Below are 23051 nucleotides of genomic sequence, written 5' to 3'. Positions count from 1 at the left end.
ACTAATGATCTTCATGAAAATATCACCTTATTCCCACAGTAAATTTACATTATGCTCATGTAAACAGGGCATCAAACACCAATGCAAGCAGATCAGATATAAAATACTTCATAAAAGTAATGTTGAAATGTCCATTCTCCTCTAGCTTCTTTCTGGTTTTATTGCTTAACTAATTTCATAGTAAAAGTTATTCATGGACACTGAAGCAATTCCCCAGGTTTTAAAAATAACATTCATCTATATCTTCTTCTCTGGTAGCAAACCTAATCTAACTTTTTATCTCTGAGGCTCCTGGGTAAAGTATAAAATGCTGACTGAAGCCTGAAGCCAAATCCTTCTGCAAGATTACTATAAAGCATTGAAAAAAATCATTAAGAGACCCATTGGGAAAGATAGAAACTAGGAATTCTACCAAATTACTCTGATTTAAGTACAGGAGAAAAAGAGCTAGATTTAAAATGTGTGCTGCTAATCTTTGGTTTATATAAAATATGAGGTGATATTATATAGCAGTTAACCCCAGGGAGGAAAAAAAATACTGAAAAGTGTTAAATATCTGGACTGCAAAAGAAGAAACTTTTGGTCTGCTCAAAACTACAGGATGGTTCTAACTTACTGCTTGTGGGAAAAACACACGATTTGGTTTTTCCATTAGAATGAGCTTTATCATATCTTGCTCAGTATCTTTTGTTTGAGACTGGGCCAGACTCTTACAGCATTGGATGATTCAAATGTGTGACATGTGTTGCTAAAGACTGAGCCACAATTTTTCACCACCCTGTACACAACCATTTACATGTGCCATTATTAAACTCTTTGCTTTGATTTTCTTTTTTTAATGTTTTTTTAACACAAGCAGTCCCAAACCATCTGCCTTGAATATGAGCAGCCACGTGTTTATAGAGTCAGAGTGTAGCAATGTGATCAAGGACAGGGCAAGCTACATCTTAACAGCTGCAATCTTGGGTCTAAGGTGATTGGAATTTCTCAGACGTGCTCCATCTGGATAATGGGGAGGTGAGAGAGAGGAAGTTGCTGTGATAGCAACCTTGGAAGCATCACCAGATTTTAATGAATTTTCTAAGCCACAATGTGGAATCATCTATGAGAAAAACACCTACTAAAAAACAACCAAAACCTAGAGAGGTGAAATAATTTCAAGGAATACCTCTCCATTGCCAAACTACTAATGTGTACCAAAGTAAGGAATTGGGTATTGAAAAAACGCTTCCAATTTTAAAGCATAGCATCATTCAATGAAGTTTATTCTTTTTGAACTAGCACTTCAAAATTTGGATAATGTATTAACCTCATCAGGTGTATTAATCTCATCAGCCTTTGAGAATGACCCCTTTTTCTTTTGTAGAGGAGACAAGTGAAAATATGCAAATATATTTTGCTGAGCTTGAATTCTACAAAATAAAATTCTGCACAATATTATTGTTTCTATAACTAACTTGCACTAAGCCATCCTACAAAGCTAATTCTTATCTACCAAGTCTGATAGGAAATCTTGAATGAACAAATATCAGAGGAAAAGCACAATTAACTAAAATTACACACTGTTCCATGCAGCTTTAAATAAACAGGCAGAGGTGGTAAGCACTGTCTTATTTGCAGTTCCCTGGTCTGGGCAGTTATTCAGCTCCCTCCCTTCCCTCAGACTCTGCACACTAAAGCTGCCACTTATTTATTGTCTGGGGCACCTCTGACTGCCATGCAAAGCCTGTAGCTTTTGGGGTGGAAACTGCATCAGCCCTGACTTCCTTCACCAGCCCTCCCAGCACGAGCTGCTGCTCTGTCCCACTGCAGGGACTGTGCAGGGGGAAAGTGTGATTTACAAACAAACAAATAAAACAACAAAAAAACCCCAAACAACCAAACCAACAATAGAAGTGAAAAATCCCCTTCCCTGCTTCACCTGCTTATAACCTGATAACACAACATCACCCCCAGTGACTGAGCTTTCATTCTCCACGTGCTACTGAGCTCCAAAACATTCTGCCTGGGGATACATGTGAAGCAGCATCTTAATCTAAATCACTGTTGCTTGGCCTTTAAGCTCTTTATTTCATTTGGAATATATTTTTCTCTGCTCACGTGGTCCTGTTTTGTCATTTGTGATACTTTAATTTCACAGTTTCCATCCAACCTGCAACTTCAAATGATTTCTTTTTGATCTGCACTTAGCCTTGAATCCACAGAACACTGATAGGTGTTCAGTCAAAAGCCAAAGTTTGTTTCAAACCTCACAAACAAACAAACCTCCTTAGTTTAATATTAAAAAGGTAACGCCTTGATTCTCTTAGGAAAATAGGAAAAACAACTTCCCTATCCAAAGACAGATTTTCGTGACCAGTCTATTATTTAAGATGTTAATCCAGAAGTTCCTAGGTTATGGTTGGTAGTAAAAACCAGTTATTTTGGATTGATTCTCCATCCCAGATGGTAGTGAAAAATTGCTGCACTATAAAATTTGCAGAAATACTGCAAAGAGAAGCTGAAAACAGGAGCTATGTCATTTGCTAGGGAAAAGAGAATAATGTAATTCTGGGTTTCCAGGCAGAGAAAAAGTAGCAACTATTAGATGTGCCATGTACACAGTAGAACCCTCTAGCAAAACAATAGAAGAAAATAGTTCTTATACCACATGGGTTAACTAACTCTGTCTACTCACCCTCCTAATATGTATTTGCTTTTCAAACAGTGCAGTAATGTTTCAAATGATAAAGTAACACAGAAACACGCATAATGAAGTAAAAGTCAATACAAAATACCAGCTTTAAGTCATACACATTAAGCCTGGCCAAGGAGTTCATCAGCTGAGCTCAGGTTCTCAGGTGGATTGCAGTCAATTATCACAGAAACATGGATGTGATTTACTCCACTGAAGAAAACAACCCCTCTATTTGGGATTTTATTTGCATTCTCGGGATTTATCATTTGGGATTATGTAAAACTGGCAGCTGCTTATAATTATTTGGGGTTCGAGTAGAAATAATTAAAAACATCTGCCTTTATCTTAATACTACCAGACTTAAACCCATGAGCTCAGTTATACCTAACTTCAAAGCTGAAAGCAAAGAATAAAAGAAAGCTTCGCATATTGCTAACAAATTTTCAGTGATTCATTTATATGTACAACCAGTTATTCAACAGCTTTCAAACCTTTAATTATCTTTTAAATATATGTAATTTTGCACTTCTAATTAGATAGCAATTTAATGCTCTCACAGGGATTCAGATGGGCTGTCTTTTTTGAAATGTAAACTCCAATAGGAATAATCATTGGCATTCAAGTGATTGAATTCTTCAGTTATTTAAATGAACGTGAGGCATTTACACTGCTCAAATCATTTAAATATTCTGCTGTCAGCTACAGCTGTAGAGTTTTATGGAGTCAATGAATAAAGCAAGGGTAAGTGTAGGTTATCTCACGTTCCAGGCGGGACTCCCCAGAGAGAAATGAGATTTGCTGCTTCTGAAAGGCTAACACTGCTTAAGTGGGGCATTAATGTTTCCCCTGACACTCAGATTTCTCTGTTTTTCTATATTAGGAGAAACAAATTTTCTCAAAATTTACAGCTACAAAAGACTTAATGCCAGTCTAGAATCTTCAAACACTGCAGGTCCTTCAGCTTAACGCAGCACAAGGTGACAGCTGACATTCTAAGGATGAAATGGGAGCTCACTCAGGCATCTGAGCCACCAAATATATTTTGGTGAGGGCACCGCAATATTACACAAAGGCTTTGATTTCTAGGTGTAACTTTCCCAATCAAGACTGATCAAGTTAAAGATGTGCATCCTTGTATAGAAAGGCATCATTTGAATTAATTTACAGTGGTAAGAGCATTCACAAACAACCATTCACAAACCCCATTACAAGTCTTAGAGAGCTTATTTTGAGAGTAAGAATAAATGTCTCAATCTTCTCAGGGATAGAGGATTTTGATTTAAACCCAGAAATATTACAAAATCTTTAGTAAGCAGGGATGTTATTAGATTAATTCATGAACCAGAACACATTTTTAACCTCAGATTTATTTTTAGAATTGTAGAATGCAAATAAAATATGCATTTTTATTCAAGAACATATGCATTTGTCTTTAAATGCATATTTTCTTAAGAGACTCAGGCTCCTTGTTCGGGAACTCTGAGTATTCTACCCTAGTAATTACTGAAAAAAACCAAACCCTGTTCCACTCCCTGAACGAAAATACAAATCCCATTGCTAGCTATGAATCAAAAAAGTCACGGACTTCATAAAAACTGGTGGCAACCTTGTATTATTTATTGAAAACCACAGACACATCAGAGCTGAGAGGCAACAGCACAAACCCCTAACACCAGGTGAGGTTCACAATGGTGCTGATCTGTGACTGTGGCTGACTCTCACCTTCCAGGGACATTCCTTAATTTCTCTGCAATCCCACTACACTTCCCAAAGAAAGCAGTTTTCCTCTGGCACCAGCCTTCAGCAGATTGCAGGCTGACAGTGGCAGTAATGGGCAATTAACCACAATTAATACAGTGGTTGTTTTCAAGGGCAGTAAAATGTATTTATCCCTTGTTTCTCATTTTTCCTTTACATTCAGTAAACTCGTTTCTTTGGCAAACTGTAACATCATCAACACGACATATTTTCATTTTAAAATCTAACAGTGTAGCACCTGGCACGCACAAGTGTAAAGAGGTTCCTGAAAAGCAGATTAAATCTGCCACGATCATAAATGTGTCCTCATGTGCCCATTTCAATGCAGGTAGGGAACCTCATACACCAAGTTAAGAAAAAACTGAAAATTTACTTTTGAACTCCCAAACAATTTATTTTTTTTATTAGCAGTAGGTTATGGTTTTCAACAGAATATAAAATTACAAATTACATCACACAACTGAAAATATTCTCTCGAGGAAAATAAAATACCACTCTGTAAAAATATAGACTTTTAGTCAAACTCAGCATATAGGAGCATTCTGATGCATTAAAGCAGTATTTTAAAAAAGGGTTTTTCCCATCAGCTGTACTCTATGGCATTCCCACTGGGGTGTGCTTTTGGTAGGGGAGGAGACTTTTAAGAAGGGCATAATACAGGAAAACGTGCAATGGCTGCGCTTCGGCTACGTAAGGAAAACAAAGATAAAATAAAGCCAGGTAGGACAAGTACACAAATAAAATAAAGTCAGGTAGGACAAGTACACAAAGAAAAGAAGAAGGAAGCCCCGGGAAGCGGGGCCGCGGGCGGATCCCAGCGCGGGCCGGGCAGCGCCCCGGGCGGGGCTGCGGCGCCACCTGCCGGCCGCCGCCCCGCACTGCAGCCGCGGGCAGCGCCGCCGCGTCCCCCCGAGCCGTGCCCGAGGGACCCTCGCTCCCCGCCGCCCTGCTTTTTCGGCTTGCTTGCCGCGACTCATCGCCCGACTAAAGTCTTGTGAAGAGCGGAACCAAAAGGTTCTTTCTGGTCCCTCTGTGGCCGGTGGCAGCGCTGGGGTCTGGGGCTCTTCCCGCAGCCGCTCAGGAGTCAGCGAGCGCCTTCCTCTCCTTCCTGCAAGCCAGCCACCAGCACCCAACCCGTCAGCCTCACCGAAAGCCAGGTTTATTCAAAAAACCAGCGGAAGAATCAAGAGATGAAGTCTCCCAGAAAAGCATTTTAAAATATAAACCCAGCAGTATAAACCCAGTAGTATAATGCCACGAGCACCCAACCCGTCAGCCTCACCGAAAGCCAGGTTTATTCAAAAAACCAGCGGAAGAATCAAGAGATGAAGTCTCCCAGAAAAGCATTTTAAAATATAAACCCAGTAGTATAATCAGCACAAAAATGCAGCCAGCTTAATGGTTCCATACCCTGCTCGGGGTTAGAGAAAGAGCTGGTGCAGCAGGAAGCATTCCGTGCTGTTTGCTAGCCTGCCTCTCTGCTCTGTGTCCCCGAAGACAATTCCTTAAAACGCACTTCATCAGCTCCAGAACTACAGATATGGCCTTAGGAACTCAGGAATTCAGTAATATTCCAGTTTTACATCACTGCTGGGAAATATAACAGCAGGATAACCCAGAGTGGATCAAATCAGTAATCAATGAGACATGAATGTAAATCTAAGACAGAAATAATTTTAGAGAGTATCTTTAGTGAATTATCTAATTCCAGATCTATGGCCTATTTTCACATAATTATTGTCACAAATTCCATGGCATATTACAATGGTATCAGGATTTGGCCTGCAATATTAAACCAAAGGCCCAGGCCAGCAATCACTTCACTCTCAAAAACTCCATTCAAATCAACAGAAGACTCTCATTACCCACCACTGACAGAACCCAGAGGTAAAAATGACTCTTCCAAAAACCTGAAATGCACAGACCATGAATATATCACAATGAGTTCCCCTAGCTGACAGCATATGGGCTTCTGACCAACATTTTGATTTTAAAAAGAGATTCCATTGTATAAGGAAATGAAGTAAGTGCCTTCAAGATGTAAATTTGGTGAGGGACAGTAATAGCAAACAACCTTTTACCTCACTAAAGCAAAACATCAGAAATTAGGGAGCAGGTAAGACCTCTGTCAGCCTAACGTAGAGCTATCCACAGTTCCTGGACCTCATTACCTTCTGTTTTATAAAATATCTATTGTATACTGAATAAATACTAATCATTTTGAAATAAGTAATTTGCCCAAAGAGAAAGGGACACTACACCAAAGACAAGTTATCTTGTGATGTAGAGAGAGAACTTTCATTTAAATACATTCGTGTTGCTTGCAAACCTTGGATGTCAGATTTACCCCATTGAAACATCCTTGTTGCACTTTCCTAAGTTCTACTCCAGTTAAAAACCAAACTAAGTGCAAATATAAATGTTAATTTAGTATGCAATTCCTAGCCCATATTTTAGAAAGAAAAATTCTTTTGCTTGGTGAAGACTTCAGATATGCTAATGACTTAATAATTCAAGCTTGCCAATAATTTTAGTTTCAAATTAAATTATCCAAACAGTTATTATTTCTGTTTTCTACTGAAATATTGTTGAAATTGGACATTACTTGGAGTTCCTGCATGAGAAACACATGTGGCAACCATGTGGCCACAGCAGTGGAACCATTAATGCCAGTGCTTTGCTAGAGCCAGTGGTGATGGAACACTTGGCAGGGCTGTTCCTAAACAATGATGCAACCAGGAATGCACCAGCCCTCTGGGGTGTTAACTTGATAAACGTTTGCAAAACACTGACTTTATTTTTCTTGCTGTGATTAGTGCAAACAAGATGATAAGGGGAAACTAAAGGTAAAAATTGCTGCTATTTCTCTTTTAGTACAGAAAATCCCTAGTGCTCCTATTTTGCTTTAAAATATGCTTTATTGAAATTTCTGCACATATATTAAATTAACTTTAACACTTTAGCATGAAAATGGGGGTTATTACACAGCACTAGAGCATTCCAACATTCCATTTCAATGTAAAATGAACATAATTATAGCAATTTTTGGCTTTGCCGTTTTGCAGTAATGGAGGCCTGCATCTTTTGCAGGAGCAAGTTGTATATGTATTTTCCTAGGGGTTTTTTCATGCTAAGTGTTGTTTCCAGAGGTAAATTTACCAGGAACTATGATGAGTTGTATATATATATATATATATATATACATACAATATAAAATATCTGTTCCATTGTATTAAATTTTTAATGAAGGCTATTCACACTAGGAAAAAAACAAATGCAACACATACAGCTAAATAAAGCAGATCAATAAATAGCATTCTTACCAAAGGCCTGAGTTCTGGGTGAGTCAAAATATATCCATTGTTTGTAATTGCAAAAGCATATCCATGAATTCCTAACTGTAAAAGCAAATGAGAAAGAAATACTGATTAGCATGGTCTCCAGTAAACACTTAAACAAAAACATCAGGCAATAATTTGGCTATCCAGGGCACCTGGCATTCACAGCCCTTATCCACACAGGGCTTTGCTATAACATAGGCAAAGATCCATAACATTTTGTGCAAATGAGAACCTGTCATGAGATGAATTCAGCACAGAGCACGATTTTACACTGTCCCACAGCTCTGCTATCCAGGGCACTTGTTCCTACGTGTGATAGAATCAATTAATTGTTATACATTTACATATACAGTACAGCTATAAATGAGATGCCATAGCATGTGGTATTCAGAACGTGGGCCAGGGCTAAGAGATACTGGGATATTCTAAATTCCCCATTCCCAGGAGTGCACAGCTTTCCTCACTTGTTGTTAAAGAAGCACTTAACTCAAAGATAAGGAAAGCACAGCTACAGTGAGAACAGTGACCTGTCATATGTGATATTTACATCTTCCCATCTTAAAGGCTCTCTGCTAATTCCAGTTCAGCTGGAGCACAGAAGGCAGATATTTCTGCTAAAGAATGTCCTCTAAGTTTTCATCTTTGTACTGAGTGGAACTGTGGGAGATTCCTTGAGAGCAATGAGATGCTTGATGAGGCCTAACAGTGCCCAAATTTAGCATTGTACTTATTTAAATAAAAATACTGGTCTATTTAACAATATGCTTATTACACAGCTGATTACATTCACTGAATACAACAAATGTGCCTTTACATCCTTCAAGTGGTCATTCAAAAATCCCTTCTTAGCATAAACTTGCTGCTAACGTAGACTTTTTCTACAGGTTCACTATGTATCTTTTGCCATGCAGATAGAGTCTTCCTATCCTTCTTACCCATTTTTTTTCAGTTCTTCAGACAATGTAATGTTCTGTGTATTTTCATGTAAGCATCTCATTATACTCAGGTATTGAATACCAAAAAAAAAAAAATTTAAAAAAAGGAACTTGAAAATCCAGCACAATCTTACTTTGATATTTGCTTTACAGTTCTCACTGCTAAATCTCGTTATTTAACTTGAGTGCATTCTTAAATGCTTTGCTGAAGTGGGTCTTTAGGAATTTGTCTGGCACTAAGCAACTTGAGCAAGGCTGAAAAGTCAGAATCCTTTCTAAGAGGCAAAAGGGAGATTAAGTTTATCAGATTCTGTGATTTTCTGGAAATATAAACCAGACTATGATATTATGGCAAGGTCACAGGTAAAACATTCCAGGTTAATTTATAGTGTCTCTGTGTGAATGGTTGTATATGGTCAACTGTATCTGCCACACAGAAGATTGTTTCATAAATTAGTGGTTTTCCTATAGCAATAAACTTCAGTGAGAGCAATAGAAGGTGATACGTTCTTGGCATCTCTTCATAAAGGAGGGATAACCAAAATAATAACAGTGGACATATTTTAACTATTATAGTGTGACAAGGGAATGAGCTGTTGGCTAAATATCAGATCTCAAGTGTAATTGTCTGTGTTGATAACTGCAGAATGACATCCAGGCAATGGAAGTCAGGTAAGGAAACAAATGTGGGTGGTATTTTTCACAGGAAAAAAAGCATTTGTCTGTTTGAGGCCTACCCATGATCTGAGGGTGGCATTTTATCATGTTCTGTGCAATGTGTGAAACTGCAGACTCTCTGCAGTATCTGAGTGATGCTACCATTTACAGCAGCACTGCCATTTTAAACCTTGAATTGTGTCTCTAAATCACAGATTCAGAAACAAAGAAACCTTTTTTTAGCTGTCAAATGTCACATGGAAGTCAAGTATTACCAAATCCAACCCCACCTTACTCAGGAGAAACTGCCACTGACATCTGGGGATGCTTAGTCAACTGCTGAAAACAGCTTATTGCTATTATTCATCTTCCTCAGCATAAAATCCACCTCATTCAAGCTCAGAGAATTCCAGGCCAGCAGACTTCTATTTCCAACCATCATTTTATATCCCTGTGTGAATTTTTTGTCACGTGTTGCCTCTGCAGGAATGGGTCCCAGGGGTGATTATGCTCTTGCAATTGCAGAGTCTTTGTTTAGGGCATGTGGGACTGGAAGCTATGACTCAAGTGATCTCACTAACCCAACTGCACTGCATGATATTGGTGCCTCCTGTAATAATCCTCTCTTGCAGCACATCCTGCAATATCAAACATACCTTCAAATAAAAATCTAATATTCAGCAAAAGGATCATATATTACTTCCACAGAAAACTAATTCTTAAAAAACTTCTTTTCTGAATCAGTCTCACTCTGTTACAATACCCATTATTTGGGCCTCCCACTCTTTCTAGATTCTCAGACTATGTCCAAATCTCACAGATTATTTAGGAGTAACATCGCTGTTACTTGGCTTTTCCTATCCAGCCATGCACAGCCAAGTTTTTATTTCTGCAGGTATCACAACATTGTTCTTCCTTCTCACTACAAATGAAACTTGCTGTCCCCACAGCTCCTTACAGGCAGCTCCAAAGTCATTGCTCCAAATTTGGCAAAGGAGCAAATTTTGCTCCTTTCTCCTCTACCTTCTAATATAGTACTTCTGCATGCACAGAAGTGTAACATCTTTTTAACAGTGCTGTTAGCAAACTTTGGTGGTCTGTGCCCTGAGAGAGTTCCCTGTTATTCATTCTGAGCAGCAATGTCTCTGTCACTGTGCTCTTAAAATCAGTGTGGAGTCACCTCCTGCCTCTTCCCACAGCCTGCAACTTTTTTTCTGCCTGGGACAGCTTTTCTGTGCTGGTTTGCACAGCCCCTGTCCTCATGGGATCCAGGTCACAGGAATTTACTCCAATCTACCTTATCAATATTATTGCCACTCTTTTTTATGCATCGTTTTTATCAAATTCTTGTTTAATTTAAACTTCCCAGTTACTGTATATTGATCCAGGAAATCATTTGGTAAATCCTAATGTATTCAAATTAGAATTAAAATTGATAGGAGGAATTTTTATGTGAGAATATTGGAAGGCACTCACAAGTCAGTTTCTTCCTCCACCCTCTTAGAAATCACTAAATGAGAACATGGCAAACAATTAAGAGACAATTTGTATGATATACAACTTTCTGCTCAGTACAGGTGCTGCCAAAATGCAGTTATTCAAGAGGCTGGCCTCTTTAGCAAAGAGTCTCTACAATACTGTGTTACACGCTTGTTAGTCATGCAAAAAAAACCCACTAGGAATTAACTGGGAAATATTAATTTAATTTTCATTTGTGAATAGAAGAGTACTATAGTAAAACATTTCAGACATGGAGAAGTAGTGAAATACTAATGTACTGCATCAAATTTAAATGAAAAGTAATTACATTTTGTGTTTGCCTGAAGCCTACTTTTACCATATGCAACACATTTCACAAGAGATATCATGGTTCAGAATTTGAAAATTTTTATGATAATTGATTTCAAGACTCTGGTTTTGGAAGACTACGTGGAGGAAAATATTTAGCAGATACTGGGTAGGAGAGAAGGAAGCACTAGTCTGGTTAAGCAGGAACTTGTTGTAGTTCCTGCAATGTGCCACTTTCTTTAATTCCAAGAGACACAGAACTGGGACAGAATTACACACTAACAGGAAGCCTAAAGCCACATTAAGGATAGGCTTTCATTAAAAATTATGCAATTTTTCAGCATAATTCTTTTGGTTATTTTGACTTGTATTCTGGCTATATTTCATAGTTTGATAACTTCATTGATTTTAATATGGGCAGTATTTGATATCACCCTCTAGACCACAAAATGTGGTCAGTATTTAATATTACCCTCTGATCAACAAAAATGTGAAAATCAGGCCACATTTTAACTTAGGTTTTAAAAATGGCACTTGATCTCAGACACTACAGAAGAAAATGGGTGAAATAAGGGAGCTATGTAAGTATAAAAAATAATATATTGAATGTTAATAATAATATATATAAATATATATATATTTATATATATTTATATATAAATATAAAATAATATATTGAATTGTTATATTTGAGGTGTTATACTGAATATAAATGACATATACACCACTTTGTGTATTACCTTGTATTTTGGAATAGTTTTTAAAAGCTCTTTAACTGGAACATCTGTGCCAACTACTCCCAGGAGAATCCCTTTAGACCTCTGAAAAGAACAATAAAAGATGCACTCAGAACCACAATAATAAATAAACATTCTCACCACTTATTTCACCTTGCAGCTACACCGTGAAATTGAATAGATAACAGACAAATTATTTAAAAAGTGGGGAAGGCAGAGACTCGTACAATTCAGCTGATCAAGCAGTAATTAAATCAATAATATCGCTCCTTTCTGCTTTATTTACAATTCACATAGAAAAGGCATGCAAGGTTTTCACAGCTGACGAATCCCTCTACTCAAATCTTTCACGTGCAAATAGCTTTTAAATTAAAAATTATGGTTAAAAATATGTTACTCCTTTCTTTCCCAATTTCTCCTACCATTTGATAAACAAAAGAGAAAGATGAAGCATTAAGGGGAAAGTACACTTAACTTTCTTTAACAATTTGTTAAATTACTAATGATAAATAGATACGTATATAATAGACATAAAACAAATTAAATTTTGAGTTATATCAAAGCAAAGAATAAAATTATATAGAATATTTGCTACAAAAAAAGCAATACAGAATTAAGAAAGCCATAGGGCCTAGTGTCATCTGAGATTTTCCCTTAGACATTGGGTTTCATCATTTTACCATGGTTTCTTGAGTATAGGTATTTAGGATTATTTGTGTACATTTTTATGCTAATAAAGGGATACTAACTGCAGACATAAGAAGAAGAAGAAAAGAAAAAAAAAATAAGAGTTGGCTAAAATCTTATTAGATCCCTGAAAGGAACGTCACATCAGTCACACCATTAGCACATGACAGAAATAATCTGAGTACTTACAGTCTCATTTTGCTTACTAAATACTGGCATGGCAACAGTTGTCATCAACACCAATCCCTGATCATCAGCAAGCTATATTTGAAAAAGAAATACATCTCTGAGAACTAAGGGACAATTAGAAGCATGTGACTGCAGTTTGCGATTACATTATTTCCATCTGAAATGAGATAGGGCAGTTTACCCGAATGACACCGATGCACTTGGACCTGCAGTCAGCCCAGCCCCATCTGAACTGACCCAGCTCTGCCCATCCCCATCTGAACTGACCCAGCTCTGCCCATCCCCATCTGAACTGACCCAGCTCTGCCCATCCCAGCCCTGCCAGTGCAGGAAAGGAGCCTCCTCCTCTGTCCCACTGCAGTCTGCCATGGGAGAGAGAAGGGGCTGGGCTGGCTCTGGAAGCAGCAGGAACAGCAGCAAAGCAGCTGGAGCTCTGCTCCACATCCCTCCCACTGCCAGCTCTGCCTAAGTTGCCTCGGGCTGTTTTCTCCCAGCAAAGGGCAAGTGGCCATGAGCTGTGTGGTTTTGTTCTGGTCCACACCGAGATCTCAGCTCACACAGCAGCACAAAGGATGACAGCCAGTCAGGATCCCAGGAGCACCTTTGCTCCAGCTGCTTTCAGTTTGCTGGACAAAGAGGTGCCATGAAGCATTAGCTCATTCTGCACATCAGTCTTCAACACATTTTTTCAGTTTAGGGAGGAAACAGATCTCCTGACCTTGGTTCCATTCAAGAGAAACATGCAGGGTGTTTATCACTGGCCACAGGACAGTGAGAGTGCTCAGATTGTCTCCTCCTTGGTCAGACGAGCCTCTGCCCTGAGGCAGATCCTGGCTGGGTGTTCCAGACCTGCACTGCTCTGTGCCTGTCCATCTTCACCAGCAACGTGTGACAGACAACTCAAGCAGGGGGTGGAGAGTTACTGTTCAACCCTTTCTGTCCCCAGGGACAGGCATTAAAGCTGAAGATGTTTATCCAACATTTGAAAGTGTGACACAGACAGTTATGACCTCAAGTGGAGAATTTGTAAAACATAAATTCTGCTTTGCTGCACCTAAGTTCAGCCAGTTGGGTGCAGCAACAGGGACGATCTTGCTGAGCAATACTGTAGGTGACAGTCATGCCCAATTATGACTGTGACATTCTCCTATCCCTCTTACATCTCTACCATGTTTTCTCCACTCAAGTAGAACTTCTAATCCTTTTCCTTTTGTTTTCACAACTTTTGCAATTTATTTTTTGCTTTGTGTTTACAAAGGTTTTCTTATGATGAAGCAACAGCAAATGGCTCCCCACAATCTCAGAAAACAATTCCTAGGTTATGATAAAGCTACCTTATGCAGCATATTCCACATTAACAAATCAGACAAAAAAAAAATCTAGAAAGTTACTTGCCCTGCATTTCCCAATTTTCTTTAGGAAGATTTCAACAAGTATTCCTGAGGCATGGCACTATCTCATGGTGAGAAGGAATGTTTGCAGATATTACACAGGAACACAAATGGGGTCTGGAGTCAAGAAGGTTTACATCTGATAAGGAATCACCTGGGATATGAGGTGGAACAAAAGTATGACCTTTTTTTGGTTTTTTTTTGTTTTTTTTTTTTTTTTTGTTTGTTTTCCTTGCTAGCAAGAAGAGATAATTCTAACCCTAATATAATCCTTGACCTATCAAGGAATAGTAAGTTATTAAACTAACAAGAAAAAAACCCCAAAAACTTAGCAAAACTTTGTGGGTTCAAAGGTGGCAGTTGAAACTCAAATGCAGCCAAACCAATGTAGGAATTTCCACTCCTTGGCCACAGTAGTAGAGTCAAGCACACTGACATGATTTGTGGGGAGAGGAGCCCAGGAAGTGGAAAAGCATTCTGCTGATTTCAAGGTGACATTTTGGAGCCCATCAAGATTTTATATGATTGCCTGGGTAGTTTTCTCTGACATCATGTTTTTGTCAAAAACATGACAGTATTAATTTACAAGTCTGCTCACTTTCAAGATATTACTAAAAATAATTCAATGGATAGGATAAAGCCAAGGGACTGTCAGCAGAATTTTAGGGTGTTTGAAATTCTTTACATGGAAAAAAAAAAAAAAAAAAACAAACCACAGTCTGGAGTTCCTGGAAATTTATGGAAAAACTGCTCATTAACTCTCAAAACTGACTATAGAAGCAGGCAAGAGTGATTGCTTTGTAATTTTGTTATCTACAAGTACCAACTAGAGCTGGCTGCTGCAATAATTTCTATAGAATTGCAACTGTATAATCCAACCTGTTTGATTTTTTTATTTGTTTGGCAGATGAACAGGTTGTTGACCCCTTCTATAAGCAGAGTCAGCAAATAACTGGATCAGCAGGGACTCGTGTTTACCATGTTTTACTGAGTCACTGCTCATCATAATGTAGTTACTATCTGGTCTAAAATGATGAATGTAGGAGACAGCATCAGTGATTTGCTGCAGAATGTTCTTCTGCTGGAAAGACATGGTGGTAACAGTTTTAGGTAGGCAACTACCCAAAAGCTATGGACACTCAGTTTCATAAAATGCTTAGCAAAAAATAGCAAACCTTTGAAAGAAAATAAATCTCAAGACTGAGGAAAAAATGCATTCCCAGGCTAATTTTCTCTTGGCTGTTTAGAATAAAGAAACAGATCTTGCTCTCTGAAAAGGTACAAATCTCTAACACCTAGTGATAATAGTTTTATAACTGGAGGAAAAATTCCCTTTAGAAACAGATTTAACTACAACAGTTTTCCCTTTAATTCCTTGCTGTACAGAAGTTACCCCCTTCAGAACAACCCCAAGCAGATCTTCCCAAAAACAAATAAAAATCATCCTCTTAGAGTTGAGCCACTTAAGAGTTTAGCCTCACATCCAGCACTAGCATCCAGCTCTCAGGGCAAAGAATAAGGCAGGCCCCAGAATTAAAGCAGACACAGATACAGGAAAGAATATAAACATTTTCTGAGGTGTTCCCATTACAGAAAGAGGAATTTGAGAAACATCTCTGAAATATCTTCCTTGGGAGTGTATAGGCAACAAGACTTACCGTAGGCTGTTCAGAATTTCTGACACCTGTCCAACCCACCCTGCCCTTCTTCCTTTGCCTGCTCTGTATAGATTTGCTTCACAATGTGCTGTCTTCTGTGACTACTGCACTTTAATGTGCTGGTCAGAGTCATGAGGCAGGCTGGAAGCCTCAGAGAATTGGAATTCGTGATTTATATGGACTAAAAGAATAAGGAGTAGCTATTATTTTGGCACAGACTCAAATTATGGTCTGGGACAATATAGGAACCTGTGTGTCTTAGTTAAAGACGTGCTTCTGTGTTTGACATACAGAGTAAATGAAAAAAAACCCTTATATTGTAAAATAGTTACTTAGAGTTTGTAAATTGCTGATTCAAAAATGTTATTATAAGTAAGTTTGCTTGTTGAGGAATGTGAGAGTCAAATTTGGAAATTAAAGATTGCAATTAACATGTAAGTCAAAATCTTAACGTGGTTTTTGAATAGAACCCAAATACACATTACAAAACAAAGACAATAGCATCTCCTGAGGAGGAAACAGATCCACAGGAATGCTAAGTCAAACTGTTTACTTTATGATTATTTTTGTACTCCATTAGATTCCACTTAAATATTATAATTTTCCAAAAGCGCTAAAATCACTAGTCATGCATTTCAATGAAACTACAGCTTTCCAAATTTTCTATTTCCAGTGACAGTTAATTCAACTCTTCAAAGTATAAGGTAAACGATGCAGGGGATGATAAATGATCCTCCCAGAAGCCTGAAAGATGATAGCATCAAGATATGAGGAGGGCACAGCACTACTTACAGAAGTTAAAGATAACACAGAAAGAGAGAAGAAAGCTGTCAGGAACTTTTGGGCAATATATATCATTAAAACATTTCTGTATGGAGGAAATACGTCTCCATTCATGAGAGAATCATTAAAAAATTCTTAAGTGTTCCTAAACACAACTCTCTGCTTCTGATTTGTGTGCCTAATTTATTCACTTCTACCTTTTCACTCAAGCTAAGTAGAACAAAACATCACAGCAGGAGTAGGGCAAAAGCTTTTGAATCCTGCTGTGTTTGCTCAAGAAAGCAAGTAAAGCTTTCCTACTAGGAAACAAAACACCTTTTTGAACTATTAAGGAAAAATGGCTTTTACTCTTCAGTGCATACAAAAAGCTGTTTAACATAACTATTTCAAAGATAAAGGTCATTTTTGGAAATCAAAATGAACAAATTTGAAAAGTGGTAAATTTGAGTTATTATTTTGTCTTACTGCTATTTTCACAGCCGTGTGGGATAGCTACCTAAAAACATGCATGAAATAAACATAGAGGACAAGTCAAATTCATATGAATTTGTTTCATTTGTCTAGTTCATTTCTTCCTTTTAGATACATCAACTCTTCCTACACATATTTTGTTCTGAAAGTAACATAACCATACTAAATCAAGATCTCTATTGCCTGAAACACTGGTGAGGTTTTGGTTGGTGTTTTTTTTGGCTGGTTGGGTGGGTGGTTGGTTTGATTTGGTTTTGTGGTATTTTCTGTTTTAAGTATAGGGTATATCATTAAGATCTTTTCAAGACAAATATCACGGTGCAGACATATCCACCTTTAACTCCTCATTATTCATTTCACCTGCTCTCCAATTCTGAATTTGCACCAGTTTGACTAAGAGCAGATAGCATATGAGTAACAGGTTTAATTGTGATTTAACTGCTGTAGACAATTGAAAACTTACAGGTCTTCAAAATCAATAGCTAACCACCATAGAACACTGACTAAACACAGAAAAGTCTGAAGCCAAAGTGTCCCACATATAAGAGAAAACACATTTCACCAAGATGGTGAACTATTTATAATAGATATGAAATAGCAAAGGTAAACTTGAAATGCCACATTTTTCTTTCAGATCACTCAAAGATTAAAGTGAACATGTTTAGAGAGACATGACTGTTTGAAATGTTTATAGAGAAAACATTTGCAAGATGATACATAGATTCCAACAAAAATACAGTACAAGTTCAGACACCATATGGCAAAACAGTGACTAAGTCATTCATAAAGGCATGCATCAGCCCTGTGCGGCTTCCCTTCACCTTGCAGAGAGCAAGAGAGATTATCTTGGTTTGTTCATAAGCTTCCAGGCCACACTTATTAAAAAGCATATTTCTTGCCTGAAGTTATCAAAAGCCCTGGAGGATTACTTGTACCTGCCCCCCTCCCCATCCTTCCCACCCCTCTCCTCTTTCTCTGCACAAAATACACAGTCAACTAGACTGTAGTCAGCTGTGAGTGCATTTAAAAATGTGGCTTTAGTTCTTCAATTGTTTGATCTAGGGGTAAAAACATTAAAAATTTGCAATTTTGACCATTTATGAAAATTGTGTTTCCTAGCAGCAAGCTTCTGTAATTTGCATCAGAATATTATTTAATAGCTCAGAATTGTGGCCATCAGAACAGGTAATACAGCACCACATGGCACAAGCTGACAAACAGCGGACTGGTTGTACTTTCCGCATCAGCACATCACAATCTCTCTCTTCCTTCTGCAGACTGTTGAGAGAAGCATTTAGCACAAATGTTTAGACAAGCAGGTGAAAATGAAAAAGCCAAAGTTAGCTAGTCTAGTCACTCTTTTGGTCCATCTACTTTTCCAGAAAGCTGTACACAAAATATTTCTTGAAAACTTTTATTTCAAGAAGAAAAAAACAAAAACATATTTTGGTACCATGTTCTGCAACTATCAAAGTACAAAGAAACTACGGACATAGTGCAGTGTCATAAAATAGCGTATTACCTGCAGGTTTGAAATAAAATTTTCTGAGCTCCATGAGCTCAGAAATTTCAAGTACATGTGGTATCATAAAAATAAAACCTCCCATCCTCATATTTCTTGCTTTTTAAACTAAAAAGTGGCTGAGATACATTAGTGAACTTCTAAGTTCTGTGGATGCCCTCACCATTCTTCAAAAGCTATTAAGTGAGAGATCACTTCACTTATAGCTTTCATTAAAAACTGAACTTTTACCATCATCCATGAATGTTAATAACAATGATGTCAAACTGACTAATTGCTGTGACATTTCTTATTGAAAGTGCTTTACCAAGAACAATAAGAATGACTTGGACAAGTGAATGTTGCAATTGTCCAGCATATTCTACTCCTTTTTATCATTTTAATACTTTTTTACCAAAAGCACAAAACACCAGCTAGATTTTCTAGTTTCTGGAAGCCTTGATTATATTTGTGAAATACACAGGGATGATGCAACAGGCATCAAGGAATTCTTAACTTTGCCACAGTGGCAGTGCTGTCCTGGTTCTGGTGACACCATATCGATGCAGAAGTGGTTTAAAGCAAGAGCACATTGTATGGAAAGTATGCAACCTGTTAGAGGAGTCAAATGCTGAATGTGTTCAGGGGTGTGTTGGTAGATACAGTGGGGAGCAGTGAAAGGGTACCATGGGTTCTGCAGTCTCTGCAACAGACCCAGAAATGGTTCACATGGAGTAATGGAGTGGGTTGTTTTTTTGTTTTTTTTTTTTTTAATCCCTACTATTATTTCAAAATGTTGATAAAATAGCCTCCCTGATGTTTGCAAGTTGTAGGCTACTGGATACCTGGCATGTTAAACAGCTGATGTGTCTGAAGAGCTGCTCTCTGCAGGTACCTCAGCTGGGTTCAAAGCCAGGCTCCCTCCTGGGGCTGGCTCAGAGCCCCGTGACAGTGAAGAGTTTCACTGATCACCACCTGTACCACACCCACACCACCATGGAAATGTGAAGCACTGGTGACTACTTGGAATGACTAGGATTTGATTAAAATATTTTACCTTTTGTGCCTGAGGCAGCTGGAAAACAACAAAACAGAACAAGCAATTATACATTAAATTAATCTGAACAGCCACTTTAGCTGCTGTATTAATAAGAGCATAAACATAATAGAAAACAAAGAGTAAAGGAAAGAAACTAGAGGAACTAGGTTTACATTGCCAATTGACTCAACTTATTGAGGGCTTATTAACTGACTTTATGATTTGGTAGCTTCTCTACAAGGTATCACAAAAGCACCATGACATTTGTTAAATACTACCACACCAAGAAAGGGATTGTTTTCTCATCAGATATGGTATCACACCTGAACTGTGAAGTAGTTCCATCTTCCTGTACACAAATATAATTCAACATAAAGACAATTTTAGCTTTAAATGAAACTAACATTAAGAGGAAATTATCATATTAAAGTAGAAAGTTGTATCCTCCATGACAGAGGAAAGAAAAACAAAATGGGAATAGAAAGTTAGTAACTGCTTATGCAAACAGACTACAATACATGCATAATATACATTAATATATGCATAGAACAATACATTTCTGTGCTGTAAACACAAGTATGATTATATGTGCATATATGCAAATCAAATGCAAGTGTTCATGCATATATGCATATTTGTACCACACAGATGTTATCAGACAAGAGTAGCCATACCTGGTTGTGTGCACAGTTTCTACTGTAAGCCACAACTCACGTATAAAGGCATTGAGAGCAGGCAGCAGACTCCATCACGTATAAAAGACCTTATTTATCAAGAGTTGAAAGATGGGTTCTGTTTTCACTTCAGAAAAAAGAAAACCCATTGTAGCAGAGGAAGTCAGAAAACCAAGCTGTTACAGGCACAATACAGTTTTCCCTTTTTCTGAATTCTCCTCCTCTTACTCCACACTTGTGGAGAAATTCACTCATGTAGCACTTCAGCCTTGTGCTAAGACCACCTCTTCACAAAATTTGTTTGTCCAACTCAAATTTTGTCTTTAAAGGCATCATCTGAACATGGAAACAGGCAGGTAAATCCATGCCAAGTGCAAAAAGACCTTCAAGTGAGCTTCTGACTGGCCTTTTGCCCTTCCTCTGAACAAAACCATAGAGAAAAAAAAAATCCCAAACTTCAACACAGTCCTCTGATAAAAGCTAATATCCACATGGTATATGTCATGAAAGAGAACTGTCACATGATGTCTAATTCACAAATACTGGAGCAAGCAGCTACAATTTCTCCATTTTCACAATATAAAATGTAACAAAATTCATGGCAGGAAGAACTGCTACAAGTAAAATTCTTTCATCCTAAAACTGCAGTGATCCAATATCAAAATACAAACCATGATCACATTAAAGTATGACCTGTATGTGTTTCAAAAAAAGCCTTTTTTTAAATAAATTACTATATTGAATATGATAAAAGGGTTGCTGCAGAAATAGTAGATATCTGTAAATTGTAAATACATGACCTAAGTCCTGTATAACAGGTTAGAGCAGCTTAAAGGCTTTCTGAAAGTTTAACTACTTGTTAGTCTTTGACTTGGTTAATTACTTTGACAACAGGAAACTTTTTTTTTTTTTTTTTACATTCAAACAAGAGGAGAAATTTGCAATATGATATTCTTTTAATTTGCCAAATAGAGTCAGGTACATGTAGTTTGGTCAAGTTTTGCCAAGTGAGGGAGTTACAGTCAGATGGATTGAAGGGAGGATTTCCTATTATGAACTACCACACAAAGCAGATGATTCACACTTTTGAATATGAAATGACCCCTATTGCTTTTACTCTCAGATTATTTTCATTAGCATATTAATAAGTATTTACAAACTAGAGTTCTTTATTATCTGCTACTGAATTCAGTTAGTGTGTCCATTTATAAGCTTTTATAAATTCAAGAGCATTTCCATTCTCTGAAATATGAGTAGTCACAACCATGATTAAGGATAATAAAGTCAGCAGATGAGAGCATCATGCTTTTTCCAGGTCTGGAATTCTTGACACATTTCACCTAAGCTTAAAAATCCAGGTTCAAGGTCTTTCCTCAATAAAAAACCAAACAACAATAAAAAAAAAGTCTTTGCTCCCATCAGATAAATATTAAATATTCATCCTATTGCTGATTTGAGACTTGGTTAGAAGGTCCTATATCTCAGCAATTCAGTTTTTGCTACAAATTCCTTTGAAATAAACTGTGGAGTTGTGTCTGACACTACCCTTCTGGGAGGCCACAGGAAACAAATAATTTTCCTAACAACAATAGTAATAGTCCTCTGGTCTGACCCTTTATTGAACAGTGTAAGAGCTGCCTGTCTGTGTGTAAAAGCCAGCAGGTGCCTCTGATTGTGTGGGTTGCTTCATTCCCTGCCAAGAGGCAGCTTTGCAGCAAACTGTGTGATCTTTCCCTGGCCCTCCAGCACTGCAGGTATTTCTGTTACCTACAGCCCTGGTAAACTGTGCCCTTTTGATGGTTTTGTTCAGCTCCAGCCACACCAAAGTACCTGCTGTTCCTATTTGTTTTCAACTAGTGTCTCTCCCTCCCTCAGGTGCTTGTCCCTAAACAATACACATTACCTACATCTGTTTTACTTGCTCCTAGTTTGCCATCTAGGTAAAGCAGGTTTTGCTAAAATTATTGTGGCTGGAGTGCAGGGAGCCATTTGCTGGCTCCTGGTTCATCCAGCTGTGGGTCAGGAGGAGCTGTCTGAAGGAAATTGGACTTTGCCCCACAGAACTGCTTAGGAAGAGACCTTTGCTCTACTGCCAGGTACAGCAGAGACAAGAGCCTGCAGACCTGTAAGCTCCAGGGGAAACCTAAGAGAATTTTCTGATTTAAAAAAGCAGACTGAAGGATCTTGATGGAACTATGCAGATTTTGCTGCAACCTAAAAAAATTCTTAGATTAAAGAACAAGACTAAAGCATGGAGCATTGCAAGAACACAGGTAAAAAAGTGGTGGGATTTGTTTACAAACTCCTTTTTACCAGGAAAAAAAACATTCCTTACTAAATACATTTTCTTTTTCTATTTTGTATTGTAAAAAAATTACTCTCAGAATCTGGAGGCCCCCTGAGGCTCACAATTTGCTTTATGCCAGTAAGACATGTTGAGAATTCCATGTCTAAATTCAGGTCAACTTGGGGTCCCGTCACACAATGTAGAACAGAATAAATAACTGCAGGAGGTTTTTCAATACTGCTGTTGCACACACTGTCATGCTTTCCACATTTGCAAATAATCTAGTATTGTTTTGTGCCCTTTGTGGAAATGTGTTTGGTATTACCAGAAAAAGAAAAATTAGACACTAATAACGTGGTAAAAAAACCCAAGACAGGCAAAGGGATCCACCATCACAGACTTTGCACTATTTTTTGGATCAGATACCTGTGAGACCAATATGATTGAATGAAACAAAACCCCAGAGATTTGAAATACT

The 23051-nt window shown here is 37.8% G+C and overlaps 1 protein-coding gene across 3 annotated transcripts in view; it reads right to left on the bottom strand.

Moving 5' to 3' along the window:
* CACNA2D3 (calcium voltage-gated channel auxiliary subunit alpha2delta 3) overlaps window positions 1–23051 on the bottom strand; it is a 390394-nt gene that overhangs the window by 95668 nt on the left and 271675 nt on the right. For 2 of the 3 annotated variants that reach the window (XR_011003009.1, XM_068201787.1), the window contains exons 14-17: window positions 19631–19648; window positions 12770–12841; window positions 11897–11977; window positions 7759–7833 (exon numbers count right to left, since the gene is read on the bottom strand). Coding sequence is in view for 2 of the 3 variants with exons in the window: in XM_068201787.1 (XP_068057888.1) it covers window positions 7759–7833; window positions 11897–11977; window positions 12770–12841; window positions 19631–19648 (246 nt within the window). In the remaining variant the exon portion in view is untranslated. The remainder of the gene's footprint in view (window positions 1–7758; window positions 7834–11896; window positions 11978–12769; window positions 12842–19630; window positions 19649–23051) is intronic. The other variant, XM_068201786.1, reaches the window with a different exon arrangement.

Source organism: Anomalospiza imberbis, chromosome 11 (assembly GCF_031753505.1).
Source record: "Anomalospiza imberbis isolate Cuckoo-Finch-1a 21T00152 chromosome 11, ASM3175350v1, whole genome shotgun sequence".
Lineage (NCBI taxonomy): Eukaryota > Metazoa > Chordata > Aves > Passeriformes > Viduidae > Anomalospiza > Anomalospiza imberbis.
The sequence above is the reverse complement of the archived record's forward strand: the minus strand, read 5'-3'. Positions and strand labels throughout refer to the sequence as shown.